Source organism: Mauremys mutica, chromosome 2 (assembly GCF_020497125.1).
Source record: "Mauremys mutica isolate MM-2020 ecotype Southern chromosome 2, ASM2049712v1, whole genome shotgun sequence".
Classification (NCBI taxonomy): domain Eukaryota; kingdom Metazoa; phylum Chordata; order Testudines; family Geoemydidae; genus Mauremys; species Mauremys mutica.
Window position 1 is genome coordinate 233005146 of NC_059073.1, and position 21468 is coordinate 233026613.

A 21468-nucleotide genomic window follows, 5' to 3' on the forward strand; every position below is an offset into this window, starting at 1 on the left:
TTTAGCTAAACACTTGAAGTATGTGCTACTTTCTCTGACCAGCATCATCTAATGTACAGTGACATTTAATTGTCTTTAGGCCCTGAGGAATGGGACTGAGTGCAAGACTTCAGTATTGCTTAGTTAATGAAATTCTAGTCTTTGACCTGGAGATGGAGAACATAATGTTTTTAATTTTTCTTTTCAAAGATTGGCTTTATTTGTGATCCAACTAGGAGTCTTAACATGATCTCCAGTTAGGATGTGGCTGTTATAACAGGGGACAGGATGCTTGTTGGAATTACACCTCTACCTCGATATAACGCTGTCCTCGGGAGCCAAAAAATCTTACCACATTATAGGTGAAACCGCATTGTATAGAACTTGCTTTGATCCACTGGAGTGTGCAGCGCACCCCCCCCCCACGCCCGGAGCACTGCTTTACCGTGTTCTATCCGAATTCATGTTATATCGGGTTGCGTTATATGGGGTGTATTATGATGCAAGGTATTGCTACAACACTAATTTAACCATAAATACCTTTATTAAACCCAAAGGCCAAATGGATTTATGCAATTGCTGTAAACATGCATAAAAAGCCTAAATAATAAGCAATTTACTACATCCAAACAGTAACAAAACACTTTATCCGCATTTGATCAAGATCCTTACAAATGGGCGAAACCCAGGGGTGCTTAGACCCGTATTGGCTTGCTCCAAAGTGGTCGGTCAGGTATTGGCAATGAACCCTTTAAGAGTTTACTTTTTTTATACCTTTTGACAAACAAGTGATGTTGTTGCCAAGTACTGAACTCAGCTAAAAACCTATTTGAGACAGTTGACCCTTTTTTCCAGACTTAATCACAGATAAGATTTGCAGCCTCCTTTCCTCGCTATCTCTTCTCCTCCTTGTTGATTAACAATTTTTCCTTTTCAACTGGGTTCACATAGGCCCTAATTTTTTAGATAACACTGGTATGTGGGGTAGATAGGACCATGTTGGCTCATTTTAAGCAGATTTTTTATATTTAAAATAATCTGCAGTTACCCCTATTGATCAGAGGCCTTCTTTTTAGAAACCTCCACATATTTCCAGAAAGCTTATGCCCAAATAAATCCCTTAGTCTCTAAAGTGTCACCGGACTCCTCCATATTTCATTAGTTAATCTTTGAACTAGACAAGGGGTTGGCAACCTTTCAGAAGTGGTGTGTTGAGTCTTCATTTATTCACTCTGATTTAAGGTTTCGCGTGCCAGTAATACATTTTAACATTTTTAGACGGTCTCTTTCTACAAGTCTCTATAATATATAACTAAACTATTGTTGTATGTAAAGTAAATAAGGTTTTTAAAATGTTTAAGAAACTTCATTTAAAATTAAATTAAAATGCAGCACACACACACACACACACACACACACACCCCCGGACCAGTGTGAGTGCCACTGAAAATCAGCTCGCGTGCCGCCTTCAACACCTGTGCCATAGGTTGCCTACCCCCTGAACTAGACCTTCTCCCTGTGTCATTCCTTCTGACCTTGTAATACGTAGGTATTTGGGGAAGAGGAAAAATGAGGCTGATAGTGTACAGACTGGCAGTAACAGATATGTGATTTTAACAGTTTCTCACGTGGAGTCCCCAGGCAAACAGGAAGACAGACAATTTGTGGAATGAAGCACAGGCAGTAAGTTACAGCATTTACTGGAGGCTTATTATCCTGAAGGGCTATGTACCGGAATTGCATAAACAATGTGCAAGACCTGACATAGGCTCTCTAAAAATCAGCTTGTTAAACACCAGGATGAATAAATGCAACTTTCTTTCTTGCTTCCAAACACTAGAAACAAATTGTATATAATGCAGAGATGGATGAGAATGTGGGTGCCTACGAACATGGTATCATTTACAACATATTAAAAATGCAGTTCTTGGGTCAGAAGAGTGTTTAACACAAACTAAAAACTGAGCTAGAATTAAGGGGAGATTTTCAAAAGGTACAGTGGGTAGACAGGTGCCCAGCTCTCACTGAAAATCATCAGGAGTTGGGCACTCAACTCCCTCCTATTCATGCCTTTGAAAAATCTCCCCTTCCCCCAAAAAACCCCCACAAACAAACAAAAAAAACCTAGTTCTACAAAGACAAAAATTCAGTGTGAAATACCAGAATCTCTCAGTCCAGGTATTTGGCAGAATACAATTATTTCTTCCTGCTCCTGAATCGCAGGCTTTCAGGGTGAGCCAGGTTACTGTTGACAGAAGTCCGTTTACTAAGGTGGCTCCAAACCAAAGGCACCAAATTGTGCAAGTGGTTCTCAAGAATTGTCTCCTGCAGCAGTCTGTAATTTTTATTAGCTTTTGTAAACTGCTGAAAGCAATGATAACGTGATGAAATGTCCTATACTTTAACTGTCTTCTCCAGAAGTCACAGATGGAACTAGAGCAGGGTTTCTCACAACAAAATTTTTGGTGGCCTCAGAATGCAGCCATCAACTCTTTCTGGTGGCTGCTCTGACACTGAGAAGTGGGCCCCCACCAGCCTGAGCCCCACCGCCCCAGAAAAGTGGGTTCAGGAACTCAGTGGCTGCCTGCGGAGTCCCAAGTGCCCTGTGCCACAGCCAAACAGGAGCAGGGGAGCTGCCCAGGGGAACGCCCTGGCGACTGAACACCAGAGCTGCCTCTGGTGCCACACACACACACACTGGCCTCATGTGTCTCCAGAGGCGCTGCCCAGAGCCAGCTAAGAGACTGTGTGGGATAGGGCGCAGATCCCTGCTGGCCGCACTAGTGCAAACACCAAGGCAGTGTATCCAAGAGCAACACCTGAGTGATTCAGGGAGGGGCCACAGCTTTGCCTCCCCTCCCCCCAGTCTCCACCATCCTTTGAAGGCTGTCATGGCCGCAATAAACTCTGCTGCTGGCCACATGCGGTCACAATGGCTGCATTTGAGAAATGCTGAGCCAGAGTGATGCAGGAGGCCTGCTGCTTGTTGTGCTTTTCATCAATGTTATGGTCCAGCTTCTTGGCCACTGAATGATTTGGCAGGAGTTGTCTCATTACTTATCCTCTCCACCCTTAGCAGTTGGCATTGTAAACCCCCCCGCCCCAGAGGAGCACCCTCCCTTTTCAGGCTCTAAATTGCTGACCAATTTAGTAGTACTTGCTGCAACAGCAGCCTGTCTGGTAGTTCTCCAGATTAGGGCCAGTTTTAAAGCACAAAATGTCATTCTGACAAAGTTCTGGATGTACATGGCCTTTGGTCATCAGCAGAACTGCTTGGCCTGTAATTCTAGTCTAATTAAAGACCCTCTCCTCCTTCACATTGAAGTACACAGATACACTGTGTGTTCTTTGCTATGCATACGGTACCCTTTCAACATCCTCATGCTGCTAATGACAAAACTTGTTTGGTGTATGTCAGCTATAGAAATCTGTCAAAGTGAACCTTTTTTTCTCATCTTTAAGGAAAGCCCAGAAAGATGAACCAGGGAAATCTGCTCAAACTCCTTCCAGTTTTGGTGGGTGGTGGCGAGGAGTAGTGTGGGGGAGTTGGTAGTCGGAAATCTGAATTTGGTGGGACTCCCCACCCTTTCCTTTGCTGCAGCGACAAGCATATGACTTGCTTTCTTCAGTTTGAACTCAAGTGGGAAGATCTATTGAAACTACAAATGCTGATTCATGTAACTTCTAATGTAATCTTTTCAGCGATCGCTCATCTCTCAACAGTTATATTTAAACAAGCTTCCTGCAGCAATGCGTGTCATTTTGGGATGATAAAAATAAAAGCTCTGAGCCATTTTTTGGCATACTTTGTGATATCTTCCCAACACAGTACAGCACAAGTTTTGTTAAGCAGAAACTGAATTTGTCTTTTCAAAGACACTTAAGTGTCTTAAAGGAGAGCTTAGTGTTGAAAGGAGAATTGAGCGGCTTTTAATACTGGTGTTTTGAATTCTGTTTACTTATGTTACTATTCATAGTAATTTTCTCTTTACATTTACTCTTCAGTATCTTTGCTAAAAATGAAATTTCATTTTTCTTTTTCACAATTAAACATTTTTGAATTAAATATACATTATATTTAATGTAACGTTAATATCACATTGTTTAAAATAACAGATCTCAAGAAATGCAAAGCTAAGGTTCCAACAGCAATGTTAAATTGTCTGCATTGCACGTGTGTAATATTATCTATTCCTGGCAAAGTCAGTGCTAGAGTTATGCATAAGCTTGAGTGTTTGCTGGAGAGGAACCTTCATTTTTTCCCCTTAAATCAAGCAAAGGCAATAACCTTCAGTGGAAACTATATGTATGCAACAAGTTTCAAACGTCATGTTTGTCTGAAAAACTTGTTACATGAATCAGCAATGTTTTCTTTAAAACATTTCCCCCCTTTCCTTCTACACACTCTTCCATTATTATTTTTTAAATGCTGGAATAGATTTTGCTGTGTGTGTGAGAGAGAGAGAGAGAGAGAGATTGATTTGTTTAGTTAAATCTCTCTCACACTTTGGGTTTGGTTTTGGTTTGGGGTTTTTTGTTTTGTTTGTTACATAAACAAATATCTCTTCAGATAAAGACCAGGCATAGAAAACATAATCACCAAACATGTATGTTTCAGAACATTGTCTTCCTAAAAAAGAGGTGATAGAAAAATGTGTTGATGTCCTTATTAGAATGGACACAATCAGCACCTGCTTATACTTTTAATATTGATGTTTTCTAAGCTTTGCACCCTAGTCTTCTCTTGTGTGGAATTATTTTTGTGCTTTTAGCTCTTTGCTTCTGCTAAATAGGACTTTTTGCCAAAGCATATTTTAATGAATTAGTCAAATGGATTAGTACAAATTAAAGGAAAATCTTTAAATCAGTCAGGATTAAAGCTTTAGAAAAGTGTGAAACCAGAGGTGGAACTATCTTTGTGGCAACAATATTGATTATCTAGAAAGCCATCTTGCTTATCCCCCCCCCTCCCCTCCCACACACACACTTGGAAAAATGGGAAGGAGGGAGGAAGAAAAACAAAATAGTGGGACTTCCATTTTTTTGTTGGTGTTCAGGTGCAAGTTTAAACAGGAATTATATGAATTATGAGGCAGGTTGCATTTATAGCTCCTCTTTTATATAATCTAAAAATAAACCCCAGATAACGGAGTTATAGTAGAACCGTAATTTTAAAACAGCCATGGAAATGCTAAGCAGTGAGAAAAATACTAAACTGTGCATGAATGAAGTGTCCATGAGAACTCTGGTGCCAGTCTTCTCAGTATTCCCATTCAGCGATGACTGGAGCTGGAATTGAAGTGATAGAGCGCTCCCTAGCAGTAATAAGACAGACTGTTAAATTATAGTACTGACGCACCCAACTCAGTTGAGGGGCATTGTAAATTCTCTGTTCTAACCCAGTGCTGGTAACTCATTTTAGAATAACTCAAATCTTAAATTCTAGAAATACTTGGAAATGGGGAGCGCATCTGCAGCTTCAATTACTTACACTTAATTAAAGGCAGTTATCCAATGGGCTGCAATCACTGATACAGATCTTGATTCTGCAAAGTGAGCCACCAGTGCAGACCGTAGGCCCCCATGGAAACCCATGAAATGTTTCATAGGAATAAGGATTTGTACCACTGGCACCTCTTCCTGGAGTGGCGCCATGATTTGTATTTGAGTGCTATACTGTAGTTGGAAGGATTGGCTCTTTGGGAGTAAGTCAAGTCCATTAAGGCTCACGTACAGCTTTCATATTCTGATCTGTCTACAATAGTGCTAAATTATTCATTAACTCCAGTCCTTCCTCGTTGGCCAATTTCCTATCTATAATTTACAGACATCTAGATATTAAACTGACCTAGCTAAAAAAAATCTTTGCTTCTCAAAATCATGGAATTTGCCACCTTCAAAATAAAAAGGAGTATCCGACTTGAATTCAATTCTAACAATGCCCATCATCTTTTCAAATAGTGCATCTCCCTAGTGGGACTCCGAGGCATCCTGGAAAGGACAGTGGCAGTGAGGGGTCCTTCTTTTTCTTTTTAAGTAAATCTCTTTAAATTACACTAACACATTTTCCCAAATTCAGGAAAGGCAGGTCCTTCACTAATAGAGACACAATTCTGAGTAAAATTTTCAAAGGCATCGAATTCCCATTTTCAAAAGTGACTTAGGCTCTGAAGTCACTTACGTACTTTTGAATAGTTTATTTTTTAAAAACAGCACAGCATCACTTAATATAACCTTTGCTTAAACTAAAGACTTTATAACCAAGGCTTCACAGACTTGTACATTACTGTAACTATATATCAGTGGGCAGTCTTGTCACAAACCATGAAGAAAAGAGTGAAAGATCCTCTGGATCAATAAAATGGAATTGCCTTCCATCTCCTTGCCTATTTTAGAAAAGAGTGAATTTCAATCCTATGTGAGGTCGCAACTGCTCTTTAGAAGACTTTTGAGACAGTGACACCATTTTCCCTTTGTTTTACATCCTCATTGTCATTAGGCAATTTGGTGTACAGGAACGTGTTTATCATTTAGCTGGAATGGGTTCTGTGTTCCACTGTATAAAAACAGTCATTGTGACCTTTCCCTTCCTTTTAACGTCTGTCTTTATGTTTAAGATCATATTTGCTCCATCAGGCAATATTTGTAAATTGAACATATATATGCAGTTCTATATCTTGTGGCTGTTTGTTTTGCAGGTTTTCCAGTGTTCTTACAAAATTAAAGATGAGATGGGGACCAGAGAACTTAGTTCCTTTATCTAATAAACTACTATATTTATAGCACATTAATTTAATAGTACAGAATTATATAGTAATCCTACAATCCAGCAAGAGGGTTCATCATGGTTACAATGACAAAGAATCAGTCAAGGCTATGTAATGGGTATAATTATGTTCTTATTTCAGTTTATGAAACATAATTTGAGAGATGCAATCACACTAAAATAAAACTGATGAGTGGGAAAATTGATAGTGTGTGTGGTGGTGGGAAGGAAGGACCATAATTAGATAGGAGGAGGGGAAAATGTTTTCCTGCTGCCATTTCTCATTGCCTGAGTGCTGTTGAATGGAGCTTACAGAATATATATTTATTCTGAAGTACGCTTCTGGGCAACTCCCCTCCACCTATAACGACACCAAAAACATGTAGGCCTCAATCCCACAAAAGCCTAAGCATATGCTTAACTTTAAGCATATGAGAAGTCCCTTGGCGTACTGTTGCAGTGAGTGTAATGGAACTACTCACATTAAGCATGTGTTTCAGTACTTTGCATGATTGGGGCCTTTGCAGCAAGTAAATGTTCGTGCATGCTGGCCCGTTTCCCATGGTGGCCCGTTTTGTAAACGCAGTATTGTTGCAATTGTCCCATGGCCCACTAATTTAATGAGGGGGGAAATTTTCAGATACAAGTTCAAGAACTCTTTCAGACCATGTTATGTCATGTTTAGCTCATTATCGTTGTATTTGAACTAGAGTTCTTAGAGGGTTTGTTTTTTTTAAATTATTTCCTGGCATTAAGGGATGAGCTGCGGAACTTTTTCCGCATATGAGTGCAGTTGACTGAAGTGGTGAGATCCTCCAGTAACTCCCTCACTCTGTGAGCAGAGCAAAGAGAAATGAAACCATGACAGTTTTCAAAAATTTCCTGTGATGCCCACTGGACAGATATGTAGCAGAGTTCCAGTAGGAATTGGAAGAAAATACATTCTGCCTGGCAGTATTTGATTCCTAGGATAGATAGCCCAGTCTTCTCAAACCTTCATGTTCCCTCACTATTTCCGAATAATTGCCTCCAGAAGACATGCTGGAAAAAGTAAACAGTGCTACTGAGTGATGCCCAATATTACTGTTTGAGAGGGGTTCATTAGGCAAGTTACCGAAGAGCCCAGAACCCTTTCATAAGTACACCTCTACCTCGATATAATGCTGTCCTTGGGAGCCAAAAAATCTTACCGCGTTATAGGTGAAACCGCGTTATATTGAACTTGCTTTGATCCACCGGAGTGCGCAGCCCCCCCGCCCCTGAGCACTGCTTTACCATGTTATATCCAAATTTGTGTTATATCGAGGTAGCGGTGTATATGCAATTCCCTGAAGTGGCTGAAGCATGACTAGACTGTGATTGGCTTACCTTTAATAAACCTGGAACTACTTGTGTCATAATCACACCATGTTGCTTTTTCCCCCTTCTCTTTTTTTCTCATTGCACATCAAGGTGTAGACTGGGAGTTTCATGAAGAATTTCAGAGAATTCCTCACCCCCTTTTCTCTACAGCTTTCCAGTAGGTTCTGATGTGAAATGATAGAATCATAGAATTAGAAGGGACCACAAGGATCATCTAGCCTAACCCTGCCAAGATGCAGGCTCTGTTGTGTCTAAACCATCCAAGACAAATGGCTATGCAGCCTCCTTTTGAAAACCTCCAGTAAAGGAGCTTCCAACCTCCCTAGGTTTTGTATGTCACTAGTGTCATGGCTCCTCCCCCTCTCCCCATTTACAGATTTATTAGTGCAGACTAGATATGTAATATGTTTCATACAAATATCCTCTGGATATCTCCTTGGATAAAAATTAATGCCAGTATGATACATTCACATGACTATTATCCTTGTCACACCATGCATTGAATACTCAGTTTCTGGGGTGGGCAGGAAGGAGGTAATTTTTAAAATATTTTTAGAATGCACATTGACTTACTTTTGAATTTATGTAAGATCTTGCTAATATGAAGGACTGAATTAATCAACCCAAGGGTTAAGGAAACAGTAGACATGCTTGTCTGGCTCCACGAGAGGCTGAACAAGCTTGGCATTGAGGCAAATTTTTCTTTGATATTTTCCTTATGACTTATTCTAGCGGAATGTTCCTTAGGTTCTAATTCTCCTGATTCATTTTGGATTAGAATAGGCACTGTCTTTTGTCATGGGTGATTAACTACAAGCATTATCTATCAGCTACCAAATGGGCTTTAAATGATTTCTGCTTTTTGAAGATAGTTTGTAAATAACCTACTTTTCCTCATTAAAATAGTGTGCCTAGGTACTATGAAAGCCTGACCCAGAACTGAAGGAAGGGTTTAGGCAAGGGGAATTAATAATACATTTATATTGCAGTAGCACTCAGGAGCCCCAGTCATGGACCAGAACCCCTGTGTTCTAGATGCTGTATAAACACCTAACTAAAGAAGTTTAAACACAATTAGTTTAAACACATTTTCCAGCAAATAGACTAGGTAGATATGAAAGCACTTTAATTGGATTAACACTGACTTTCAGGGCAAAATCAATTTGTTTTTTGTTTTTTGTGTTTTTTCATCTCCAGTATAACATTTATCCAACAAAATAATTTGAGAATTTTGTTTGCGAGCTAAATGTATTATTTTAAAATAATACCACACAGAAAACTGCTGACTTAATGTTCAAAGGTTAGTGCACTAGGAGTGCTGCAATGACTTCCATTGGTGGCTTTTTGTTTTGTTTTGTCTTCCCTGTTCCTCCATTCATAAAGTGGACTTTTGTGACAAAACTTGCATCTTATTCTGTCTCCACATTTAAATGCTCACAATAGCACTTTTTACCCTAATTAACTCTGAGCCAGCTGCAAGTCTTCATTTTTCAAAACAATAACAAATGTTTTTAATGACAGGGCTGCCCAGGGGGGAGGAAGGGGGCAAGTGGGGCAATTTGCCCCGGAGCCCATAGGGGCCCCAATGAGAGTTTTCGGTGGGTCTTCAGCGGCAGGTCCTTCAGTGCTGCCGAACACACCCAGATCGAGTGAAGGTCCCGCTACCGAAGACCCCAGGCCCCCTGAATCCTCTGAGCGGCCCTGCTTAATGACATTGATTTCATACTACCGTTTTCCAGCTTTTTCTAACTTTCATCTCTTCTCCCTTTCTTCTGCCATGAGCTATAACGACATTGAGACTCTGCAGTGAGTTTGTAGCATTGAGAGATACAAGAAATAAAACCAAACGTTAAATTGTCATCCTGAATTAGTGAAACCTTCAGCAGTAGCACTAGAATCTCCAAGTTGGTGTCTTTTTAAGCGAAGTGGAAGTCTATCAACTGTATCTGCTGACATATTTTTGCCAATTGTTTTAGTTTTAATATAGGAAAAATTAGACTGGTTATTTTTAAATTATAATTATTTCATAACCTCTCTAGGAGCAGATAGAAGAGAGTCCCCTCTGAAACGGGACAAACTCTTAATGCACGTCAGCAGGGTCCACACAGTTATTCCCTGGTAAGCTAATGTCATAGATTTTTAAGGCCAGAAGAGGGACCGTCATGATCCTCTAGTCTGACCTCCTGCACATCACATCACAGGTCACAGAACCTCACCCCCCTGCTTCTGTAATAAACCAATAATCTCTGTCTGAGTTACTAGAGTCCTCGAATCTTGATTTAAGGTCTTCGAGTTACAGGGAATCCACCATTTTATTCTAGTTCAAACCAGCAAGTGACCCATTCCCCTACTGCAGAGGAAGCCGCGCCCCCCACCTCCCCCCAAAAAAACAAAACAAAACCAAAACCAAGGTCTCTGTCCACCCGAAGCTTGTACCCCTCCCCTTCCAGCTTGCTGTGAAATAACTGTTTGTATAGACAATTCCTTAGTGTAACTGAAGGACTGATTGATTGACAGTTTAGTAAGACAATTTGGCTCTTTAATATTTTTGTGGCGGTAAGTTTCATAGGCGGTGGTCTAAAACAAAACATCACAGAAAAGCCCTGTCATTGTTGTTGGGCATGTTTGATTTCTCTCTCCCTCACGCTTTCACAGCGGCTGCCAAGTCTTGGAGGAAGAGCACATCAGTTGTAAATACAAGACCTTGAGATACTAATCATAAACTTCATGAAGGAGAGTGTTAAAGAGGAGTGCAGAAAGATTACCAAAAGATGCAGGGGTTTCTGCAATCTCTCATGCACAAATCTGGAATTCCTCAGCTGGTTAATGACCTTGTGAAGCATCATTTGGAAGCACCAGTCAAAGAACAGAAAAGATCTGGGGCAGAGGACACTGTTTATTTCCAATCTTCCCTACAGCTCTACCTTGTTCAGAGCTGATCACAGAAGCCTGCTCCTGTTTTGCTGTGTGTGGTGGCATTGTTTGGGTTTTTTCTTCTCAATAAACAAAATCAGGGAAATTTAAGGAGGAAAAAACAAACTTGCCGTTTGAGGAATACCATTGCTGTAGAGTCTCTCATTTCTTTCAGTACTCCAAACTAGGGTTGCCAGGCATCTGGTTTTCGACCAGAATGCCTGGTCAAAAAGGGTTGCTGGCGGCTCCAGTCTGCACTGCTGACCAGGCCGCTAAAAGTCTGGTTGGCAGTGCAGCAGGGCTAAGACAGGCTCCCTGCCTGTCCAGGCTCCACACAGCTCCCAGAAGCGGCGTGCATGTCTGGCCCCTAGGCAGAGGGGCAATCAGGGAAGCTCCCTGCACTGCCCCTGCCCCAAGTGCTGGCTCCAGGAACCACGGCCAATGGGAGCTGTGGGGGGTGACACTTGTGGGGACAGGCAGCACGCAGAGCCTCCTGACCCCAAATCCCTCATCTCCAGCCCCACCCCAGAGCCCATACCCCCTTACACAACCCAACTCCCTGCCCCGGGCCAGAGCCCCCTCCTACACTCTGAACCCCTCATTTCTTGCCCCACCCTGGAGCCCGCACCTCCCCTCACTCCTTCCTGCATCCCAACCCCCTGCTCCAGGCCAGTGAAAGTGAGTGAGGGTGTGGGAGAGCAAGCGATGGCAGGATGGATGGAATGAGAAGGGGCATGGCACAAAACCGAACAACTCTGCCATCAGAAAGTTGGCAACCCTACTCCAAACCAAATAATAGGAGTATGGCACTGATTATCTTATCCCTTTTCTTATTGAATTAAAAAACATTATCTGAAGCTGTCCCAGAATTCAGCACGGCTGTGCTTAGTAATATGCTTTAGAAATCCGGGAGCACTTGCCACAGAATTTAGGTCTTATGTGCCTCAGGATGTCCTGACAGTGATGGTTCAATAGACTCTCAGTGCACTTTGTAAATTAGAGTCTGCTTGTGGTCATGAACTGTTAAACTTTGCCATTTTGCAAGCATGTCAGCCAACTAACAGAGAAGTTAGAGTGGTGATTTCAAACCACAAGAGTGGGAAACTTCAAGTGGGCAGCGGTCACCCTGTAAACAGTGTTACAAAAGCGTTTCCTGCATTGGACTTCGGAGTGGGTAGAAGGGTGCATGAATGATTCTTTTTCTAAATCAGCTTCAAGTTCCTTTTATGGAAAAAAATATTTTTTAAGCATCTGCTTGTAAAGAGACTCATCTTTGTAAGATGGCTATTTAAAAGATTTACGAAGGAGCTGGAAATTGATCAAGAGAGACATGTTTTGTGTGAACTCAGTCAACTATTTAAAACCAAGGTAAAGTCAGCTTTATAGATATTAAAAGCACTAACCTTGATGAAAAGGCAAAGGGGGGAAATGTCACCCAAAATAAGAGCAGGAGAACCTAATTTCTTCAAAATGCAACATCCCTAATCAAAACTGTTTAAATCAGTAATAACTGTATAGACCAGGCCCAATTTGTCATGTAGTTCACCACATGGCTGTTCTATATGCCATATTATTTCTTATACCTCACTCATTATCGTAGAATCTGATGGTAGCAATGTTCAGTCACTATTAATCTGGCTCATATATGAAGTAGTCACATAAAAGGGAAAATTTTCCTCTCCTCTCCCCCTCCCCCCCTCGACTATTATCAGATGCCTGGGCCATCCAGTCTTGGGAGGAGGGGGGGGGGGTTTGTTTTAATTTGACTTTAAAGAATGGTAGGGCTATTTTTGCTGTAACTTTTTTTAAGCTAAGTATCTCATTTAAATATAAGGTGAATTAGGTAAGAAAAATACCGTGTTTTAGATGGAAAGGGGGATATTTTGGTAGAAACTTTATAGTCTTTCTTGCAGAGAAAATACATTATTGATCTTTGAAAAGATCCTCTGATGCGAACATCTAAATTCCAGTTTAGAGCAACACAGAGAGGTGTTGTCTGAAGATCTGGGGAAGACCACACTGTATTAGGTTATATTTGGCACTTATTTTAAAGAACTAGCTTTTTAAAAAAGGAAGCTTGAATTCCTTAAAAATGTGTGCCTGAGGCCTCTCCGTTTCCTTGGGTTGCTCTAATCCATCTTGTCTCTGAATGAATGTATTTTTCAAGCCTTTAAAACAAAACAAAAAAACCCTGCTCAGTGCACAAGGAGGCTAAAACACTACTGTAAGATGGCACAACTATTTATTTAAGGCAGTGATTTATTTAAGGCAGTGGAGTCACGTGCATTTACATCAGTAATAAAATCGTCCTCCGTGGTGTAGAAACTTCCTTACTTTTCTAAGCCCTTCCTCCTACCATGGAAATTCTTAGGCTGCTTTGTCTATGAGCAGTCAAGTCTGAAGTGATATACAACTTGCACAATACTTTTATTTTTATTTTATTTTATTTTTTCCAGGTTTTGAAAAATGATTGTTTTTTGTTGTCGTCTTTGTTGGGTGAAAAACTGTTGCCATGGCAACTGTTGCCAACACTGCAAATCCGTCATTCAGGGTTTCCATCAAGTTTTTTTGCGTGCACTGCAACCACCACTGTTATTAGACGAGCTATTTAATTAATCTTCCTGCCACTCACTTAGTCACAGAAGTGACGTAGTTACCAATTTCTAACTCCAGGTACAGTTAGTCATGCCCACCTGTAGGTAGCTAAGTTTTTGCTGTGTTCTTTACCAGCAGTCAGATGGTGGTATGACTTTAAAACAAGTAGTTAGAACCCACCATTTTGTTTCTCTCTGACATTTGAAAATTATCCTAAAGCAGTTAAGTTCTAATAACATAGCAGTGCAGTCCAACTACATTACCACAGGCTGTCTTATGAATTCTTGACTCATGTAACCAAATAACATGGACTGTATCTGATGCTCATGTGTTTTTGGTTTGTTTCTCTTAGGAATCAACCTGGGGCCCGGAGGATGCCATTGGAATGCATATGGGTAAACAATGACTCTTGCCTTTCTCTCCCATGTCTTCCAATACACTTGCTTAATTCCCTTCGGATGGTGTTCTAACTGAATGGACACAAAACAATCTGTCTCTGGGATCATGAGTGAAGAAAAGAGCTTGGGTGTGTCCCAGAAAATGTTGTCACCTTCAAGAAGTACCAGCAGCTGCTCCTCTAAGCAGGGAAGTCGACAGGTAGAGTAAACTTCACTAGCTCCTGTTTGTTTAGGGTGGGGAGGGGGACTTCAAAGTATTAGGAGAAATGGTCAGTTCTAGTGACCTTGATGAACAAAATTGTGTTTAAGGGTCTGTTGTGCACTTGTTTCTTTTCTCCATTTTCCTCTTTTTTGCCAGTGGCAGCATCTTGTCTTCAGTGAAGTGAAATAAACACACACTACTGAGTAGCAGATACTTATAACATTGGGAAGGGCAACCAGGAATTCAGTTAATATTGTGCGCTCTCTCTCTAGATGCAGTGTGCCTACAGCAGGGGTGGGCAAACTTTTTGGCCTGTGGGCCCCCTCTGGATATGGAAATTGTATGGTGGGCCATGAATGCTCATGAAACTGGGGTTTGGGGTGTGAGAGAAGGTGAGGGCTCTGACTGGGAGTGCAGGCTCTGGGATGCAGGAGGGTGAGACCGAGGGATTTTGGCAGGGGGAAGGGGATTGGGAATGGGACAAGGGGTTGGAGTGCAGGCTTCATGCAGCACTTACCTCAACCACTCCGGAAAGCAGCGGCACGTCCCTCCTCTGGCTCCTACGTGGGGGCAGAGCCAGGCAGCTCTGCGTGTTGCCCCATCCACAGGCACCGCCCCTGCAGCTCCCATTTGCTGGCCAATGGGGGCTGCAGGGGCAGCACTTGGAGCAGGGGTCGCATCCGGAGCCCCCGGCTGCCTGTATGTGTAGGAGCCGGAGGGGGGACATGCCACTGCACAAAGCAAGCCCCTGACCCCGCTCCCCAGCAGGAGCTCAAGGGCTGGATTAAAATGTCTGAAGGGCCAGATGCAGCCCCCGGGCCATAGTTTGCCCACTCCTGGCCTATAGTCTGCTGCTGAATGCTTGGCTTCGGTGGCTTGGTGCTTAGAACCCCTAAATCTCTCATAGAGAAAGTCACCCCAGTGGTAGCATATTGTGTAGCTGCGAGGGAGTTGGTGCTGTATACTTTTACTCCTGGGTCTAGTGACTCAGTCTGGATAGCCTGCACACAGGGATTTGGGGAAGGGAGTGTTTCTTATATGGGCATATAGTCAAAGCTAGCCCTGAGTGTGGAAAGATTACAAGTCTAGCACATGGAGCATACCTTCACCCTACAAACCTTTGTCTGGGTTGTCTTAGCCATCTAGCCTTCATCCAAGCCATGTTGTCTGTTAGACACTGGCCAAATTGCTCAACTGCACCAATCAGGTCAAGTGAGATGGAGGTTTAAAGCTGGATGCCACTTGCATCCAGAAGGCACCACAATTCATGTTTCCTCCTCCATAAGGATATGAGACCTAGTGATAGCTCAGTGGTTTGAGCATTGACCTGCTAAACCCAGGGTTGTGAGTTCAGCCCTTGAGGGGGCCATTTAGGGATCTGGGGCAAAAATCTGTCTGGGGATTGGTCCTGCTTTGAGCCAGGGGTTGGACTAGACGACCTCCTGAGATCCCTTCCAGCCCTGAGATTCTATGATATACCATCTTCCTGATTTGATTAATACTTAGAACTTTTCTCTTCCAAAGAGTCTGATAAGTGTAGTCAATCATCACAACACTCGTAAGTGAATATTATCCCAATTTCATACATGGAGAAACTGGAGCATGAGAATTGAGTGACTTGCCCAAAACCTCAGAGAAAGTTAATGTCAGAGTCAGAAACAGAATTTAGCAGGTGTTTTTTTTTTTTTGCTATAATTGGTAGAACATGACCATTAAAGCATGCTATCTTCCTGAGGTATGGAAGATGAATGCTGAAGGCTGGGGCCAATACTGTGTTATACAGTTGAAATTCAGAATGTTTTATTTCTTAGAAATGTATTCCCGAAGAGCATGTTATCAAGTGTGGATGGCAGTGAAATCTTTTCTGAAGGATTTTTTTAAAAAATTAGGATTTGTAATTACTTGTTGCCAGATTTTTTTAATATAATTTCTCTCCCCTTGGGGGGGCAAATATATTAACTTTTTGTAGACTTGACACTTAGAGTGCAAGTTCTACTCAACTGCCAGATACAAGCAGGAGATCAGGAGGCCTTCTCCAGTACAGACTATTCCTGTCAAAAATGCAGTACTTTGAATTGAATTGTTGGATTTTCAGCATCAATTGTCTGAGTTCCCAGAAGTGAGCTTGCTTGACTCCTACGTTTCTAGTGTGCATTGTTTAACTCCACAATGATGTTGGTGTGCCATAAATGACTGATTCTATATTAGACTGTACAAATCAAGATCTGTGTTGTGGAATATTTTAAATATTTTTTTGATTATACACAAACATTGTCTTTCCCATTTGGATATTTTCCTGTTAACCAATAAGTGTGAAATATAAGAAATATAAAATTGGGGCTGACAACTGCTTTGACTAAGAAAGGTGGCTTGATCACATCTAACTCTTAAAGGTTAATATGTTAAGTATGACCATCAAGTGTTCATGAAATTCAAAAAATAATGCAATGTTATGGAAAATATTTTTTCTTTCTGTTGCTTATGAAAAAGACAGACACTTTGGACCAAACAGTGCAGTATTCTACACATTGTAGAGCAACTGAGAAGGGGGAGGTATGCTGCTAGATGACTTGCTGTTCATGTTTAAATAGAAATGTGTTCTGTTCTCTAACTGTTTCGATGCTAGTGAAGAGAGAGTAATCCCTATATAGCTCAATTTAAATGGGTTCGGAGGTTGATTCTTGCAGAGAGGGGGAGAGCCCAGAAAAGAAAAGGAGTTATGAGTCTTCACAAAATGTGCTCATTCACCCTTTAATGTGATGCTGATGATAGCCACGCTGAACGTTATTTGGTGGGGTTTTTGGTAACTTGTCGGAGTAGAAATGTATGAGGCTGGATTATTTGGGGAGTTTCCCCATGAATGGTACTGTCAATTGGATTTGACAGAATACACATCACGTTGCTAACCAATTGCCCTTGTCTCCCCAAACCCTTCTAACTGGTGAATAATTGCTGCATTCCCATCCCTGCCACTGTCCAGACATCAGTTAGACATTCCCCTCCTCCCCCATCTCCAGAGAGAACATCAATCCTTAAATGAAAGAGACTGGTTATTTTTACTAGGCATTTAGGTTTCTTCTCCATCACTGATGCAATTTTGCTTAAATTACAGCATTTACATTGGTTGTTTTTTGTAAAACAATTTTTTTTTTACCAAGGTAGTTTCATAAAACTATAGGAACTAAAACCACACTAGCTGAAAGAAAAGATCCAGCAGAGCCCCAGAGGGACAAATAGAGTACACTCCACTGTTTTTATTAGAAGGAGCCCCCAAACTATAGCTTACAATTTCAGATCCTCTGTGGGGAGGTGAAGAATATTGTTTCTAATCATCTGGTATTCTCCTCCTCTTCCATTCCAGTGAGGAATATATTCCCCCTCCTACCTGTACACCTATGTGCTCCTTCCTGATCTGCTTCAGTCAGAACTGTTCTCTTTATTGTCTGCTATATCAAGACAGTTTTGGCCGGCCACCTCTTTCCCCTTTGCCTCAGAGTCTCTGCAGCTGATCTCACAGGACAGGACATTCCATTAATCAGATTAAGTGGAAAGAAATTGTTACAAAGCACAGGGGAGAAAGGGATCTTGGTAGATATTTTGTGGAGTAGTGGGGTATGTGTTACCAGTTTCTCAAACTCAGGCAAGCAGGGAGTGCTACGTCCAGTGCACTCGGGCCCCAGAGAAAGGGAAATTGTGTGGGAGTCTGGGTATTGTGCCACTGGTGGAATACGGGCACCTCCTGGGATCAGAGTATTCTAGTCTGATGTGGTGTGACTGCTCCTTTCCACAGAGCAGCATATGGCACTGGCGACACTTATGTAAAGATCCCCGTGATGCAGGCCAGAGACTGTTATGGCTTGAGAGATTGGTTCAAGTGGGGTTGTGGAACTTTCATTCTAGGACACCCTTCCTTCCCTCGCTAATCCTAGTGCCCTGTTTCTGGCAGCCTGAATACATTTGCAGCATTACCCTGAAAACACTGACAATTAATCCCTTCCCAGGAAATGGGACTGACCTTCACCTTTAAGGCTCAGTAGTTGGTGTGAAGTGATTTCCATTTCCACACCTTCCCCCAGTAACACAATATAACATGTGCCACTAGGCCATAATTTTAAATATTTGTGAGGGAGGAAAAAACATCGTTATCTTTTTAAAGTTTAAAATTGACACGTTCAAAATAAATAGTGTGGATGGGAAAGCAATAAATAAACTTGTGAAATAAGCAGATACAGTAAGGAAAGGCACAGAGAGCTATATTAAAAAAAAATCTTGTACTAAAAAGAAAATTCAGTAACTTGCCAGATTTATGAACCATAACATGCATCAGCAGCAACTAAAGCAAAACCTTCTCCTCCACGAAGCTGCTTTCTATTTTTGGCACTTTAAAACATGCAATACATCTGACTGCATTTTATACTAGAAGGAAGTCTGGCACTGTCATCAGCTATATTCAAGCATCTATCTGAGAGCCATTCAAACTCATTACTTCATTCTTTTTCCCAGAAACAAAAATCTAGCCTTGAGGAGTTTCTGGCACGCTGTGCTGTAGAAAATCAGGGGGCTTTTATTTGATTAGTTAATTTAATGCCAGGTTAACAGTCCTTGAAACCAAAGTCCTTGATGCCTGTTCCATGGCTGACCCAGACCGTAGCAGTGCAGATTTCCAGTGCTGGCCTGCCTCAGTCCTTGGCCTTAGTTGTCACTGCTATCAGAGGTAATGGTTTTGCTCATTCTGTGTTGATGCTGATCCACAAAGAAGTCAATTTTTGTTCTAACTGTAGTTGCTTTCTGCAGCAGCATTTCGCTTTTGCATCCCGCCAGGCTGGACACGGACTTGCTGCTGCTATTGACTTTTTTAATGTAATTGAGCTTCTCCAAACTTAACCTTAGTTTTGAGTCCCCAGCAGGGGTAAGAATCAGCAAGAGAACATGCTATAAATGCTGCCTGCAACTATGAAGAAATCTTGCTCTCCCCCTCTATTATTTCAGACAGATTAGAACAGACAGGCAGAAGCCAGACTGATTTATTTGCCTTTGTCTTAAGATCATTGGCTGAGCAGATCTGTCTAGCTCAGGGTTTCTCAAACAGGGGTCACCGCTTGTACAGGGAAAGCCCCTGGCAGGCCAGGCCGGTTTGTTTACCTGCCCCGTCCAGAGGTCTGGCTGATTGCGGTGTCCACTGGCCGTGGATCGCTTCCAGCAGCTCCCATTGGCCCGGATCAGCAATCCACGGAGAGTGGGAGCCCCGATCAGCCAGACCTGTGGACGGGGCAGGTAAACAAACTAGCCTGGCCTGCCAGGGGCTATCCCTATACAAGCGGCGACCCTTGTTTGCGTACAACCACAATACTGTGTAGTTGGCTTTTTTTATTTACCTTCTTATCTTTAAGGCTTTAGGGTTCACATGGGAAGGGATGACACCCCCCCACGTACGCGCTCCCCCACGCGCACACACTGGGAGGGGTGACACACACACACTCCCACTGTGTGAGAGGGTGTATGGGAGTGACCGACCATCCCTGCCCAGCGCTTCTGCCTTCCGTGCTTGGCTGGGGCCCCCGGGAAAAGAGCCACCTCTTCTGGTACCTGGCCCCATGTCTTCCTGAGGCAACACGTGGGGGGCATGCAGGGTCACATGTCCCCTGTCCCCCCCCCCCGCCAATTTCTGCCAGAGTTCCGCCAGGATGTGGCCAGCAGCAACTTTTCAGCCCTGTGCGAAGGGACCGGGAGCTGCTTCCAGCTGCACGGGATGAGAAGGAGGTGGGGGGAATAACCTGGCCTGTGGCTTTGCAGAGCTCATCTCTCCCCGCCCCACCACTCTTGTGTGGCTGGAAGCAGCTTGTCCCTTCCTGCCTACACAGTGTCAGAAGGCAGCTAACACCTCCAGGCGGTTGCTGGCCACCAACATGGGCGCCAACTTATATGGGCTCCTGGGGCTTTAGCCCCAGGAATATTCACAGTCAGGGGCTCTGCTCCAGCAATATTTGGAGCTAGGTTTCTCCCCTGCTCTGGGCTGCCGGCAGCCGCCAGGAGCCCAGAGCCTTTTAAATCCCAGCCGCGGCTGGGATTTAAAGGGCTCTGGGCTCCCTGCTGCAGCGGGCAGCCCAGAGCCCTCTGACTCCCGGCCGCGGCTGAGATTTAAAGGGCTCTGGGCTCCCCGCGGCTGCCAGCAGCCCAGAGCCCTTTGAATTCCCAGCCCCTGGCCACTGATTGCCCCCTCCCCAGACCCCTGCCCCAACTGCCCCCCAGGACCCCCACCCCCTATCTAAGCACCACTGGTCCTTGTCCCCCGATTACCCCCTCCCGAGACCCCTGCCCCAACTGCCCCTTGGGACCTCAGCCCCTATCTAAGCCTCCCTTCTCCTTGTCCCCAACTGCCCCCTCCTGAGACCCCACCCAATTTCCCCCCCAGGACCCTCCTACCTGTCCCCTGATAAACCTCCTGGACTTCCATGCCTCTGTCCCCTGACTGCCCCTCCGAACCTCTGCCCCATCCAACCCCCCCCTGCTCCTTGTCCCTTGACTGCCCCCCGGAACCCCCTACCCCTTCTCCAACCCCCAAACTGCTTACTGTGCCACTCAGACCAGCGTGTCTGGCTCCGTGCAACTCCAGACAGTTGCTGCCATGCTCTCCCATGGAGCCCACAGCCCTCTCCCACCCCCAGCACCTGCCTTCCAGATTTGAACACCTCAAAATTCAGGAGTGCTCAAGCTCGGTTTGGGCAGCTTTTACTTCATTTCTCCCAAATCAGTTTCCCCTGCAAGGTGCCAACTGAAGGTGTTGGCCACCCAATCTCTCTGTTCTCCTCCTAATGCCTGGAAAAGAGACAAAGGCCAGAGGAGGGAGTGTCAGTGCCTGTGCGGACTTCTGGGAAGTGCATGGGGTGGAGGGGGATGCTGTGATGCTTTGGAACAACTCCATACAAAGCCAGTCAGGACTCTGGGGGAGCCTCCTCTCTCGGAGCATACTGTCTCCAGGGAAAGAAGCTTACATCTTCCTGGGTCTGACCTCGGAGCATTCAGCATGCCCTTCCACATCATGCACTTTCCACAGCGAGTCTGCCCAGGCTGGTCCTGGGGCAACCAGAGGTCCCTGCACCCCAACTCCGCAGTCAGATGTGACTCTCAGCCAGACAGTAAAACAGAATGTTTATTAGATGACGGGAACACAGTTTAAACAGAGCTTGTTGGTACAGAAAACAGAACCCCTCTGTCAGGTCCATCTTGGGGGGTGGGGAGCCCAGAACCAAGTT

At 43.4% G+C, this 21468-nt stretch overlaps 1 protein-coding gene across 3 annotated transcripts in view; it reads left to right on the forward strand.

Moving 5' to 3' along the window:
* The window catches only part of OSBPL3 (oxysterol binding protein like 3), a 127758-nt gene that overhangs the window by 37975 nt on the left and 68315 nt on the right, over positions 1-21468 (forward strand). For all 3 annotated transcript variants that reach the window (XM_045006192.1, XM_045006195.1, XM_045006194.1), the window contains exon 2: positions 13968-14212. In XM_045006192.1, the coding sequence (XP_044862127.1) occupies positions 14090-14212 (123 nt within the window). In that variant the 5' untranslated portion in view covers positions 13968-14089. The remainder of the gene's footprint in view (positions 1-13967; positions 14213-21468) is intronic.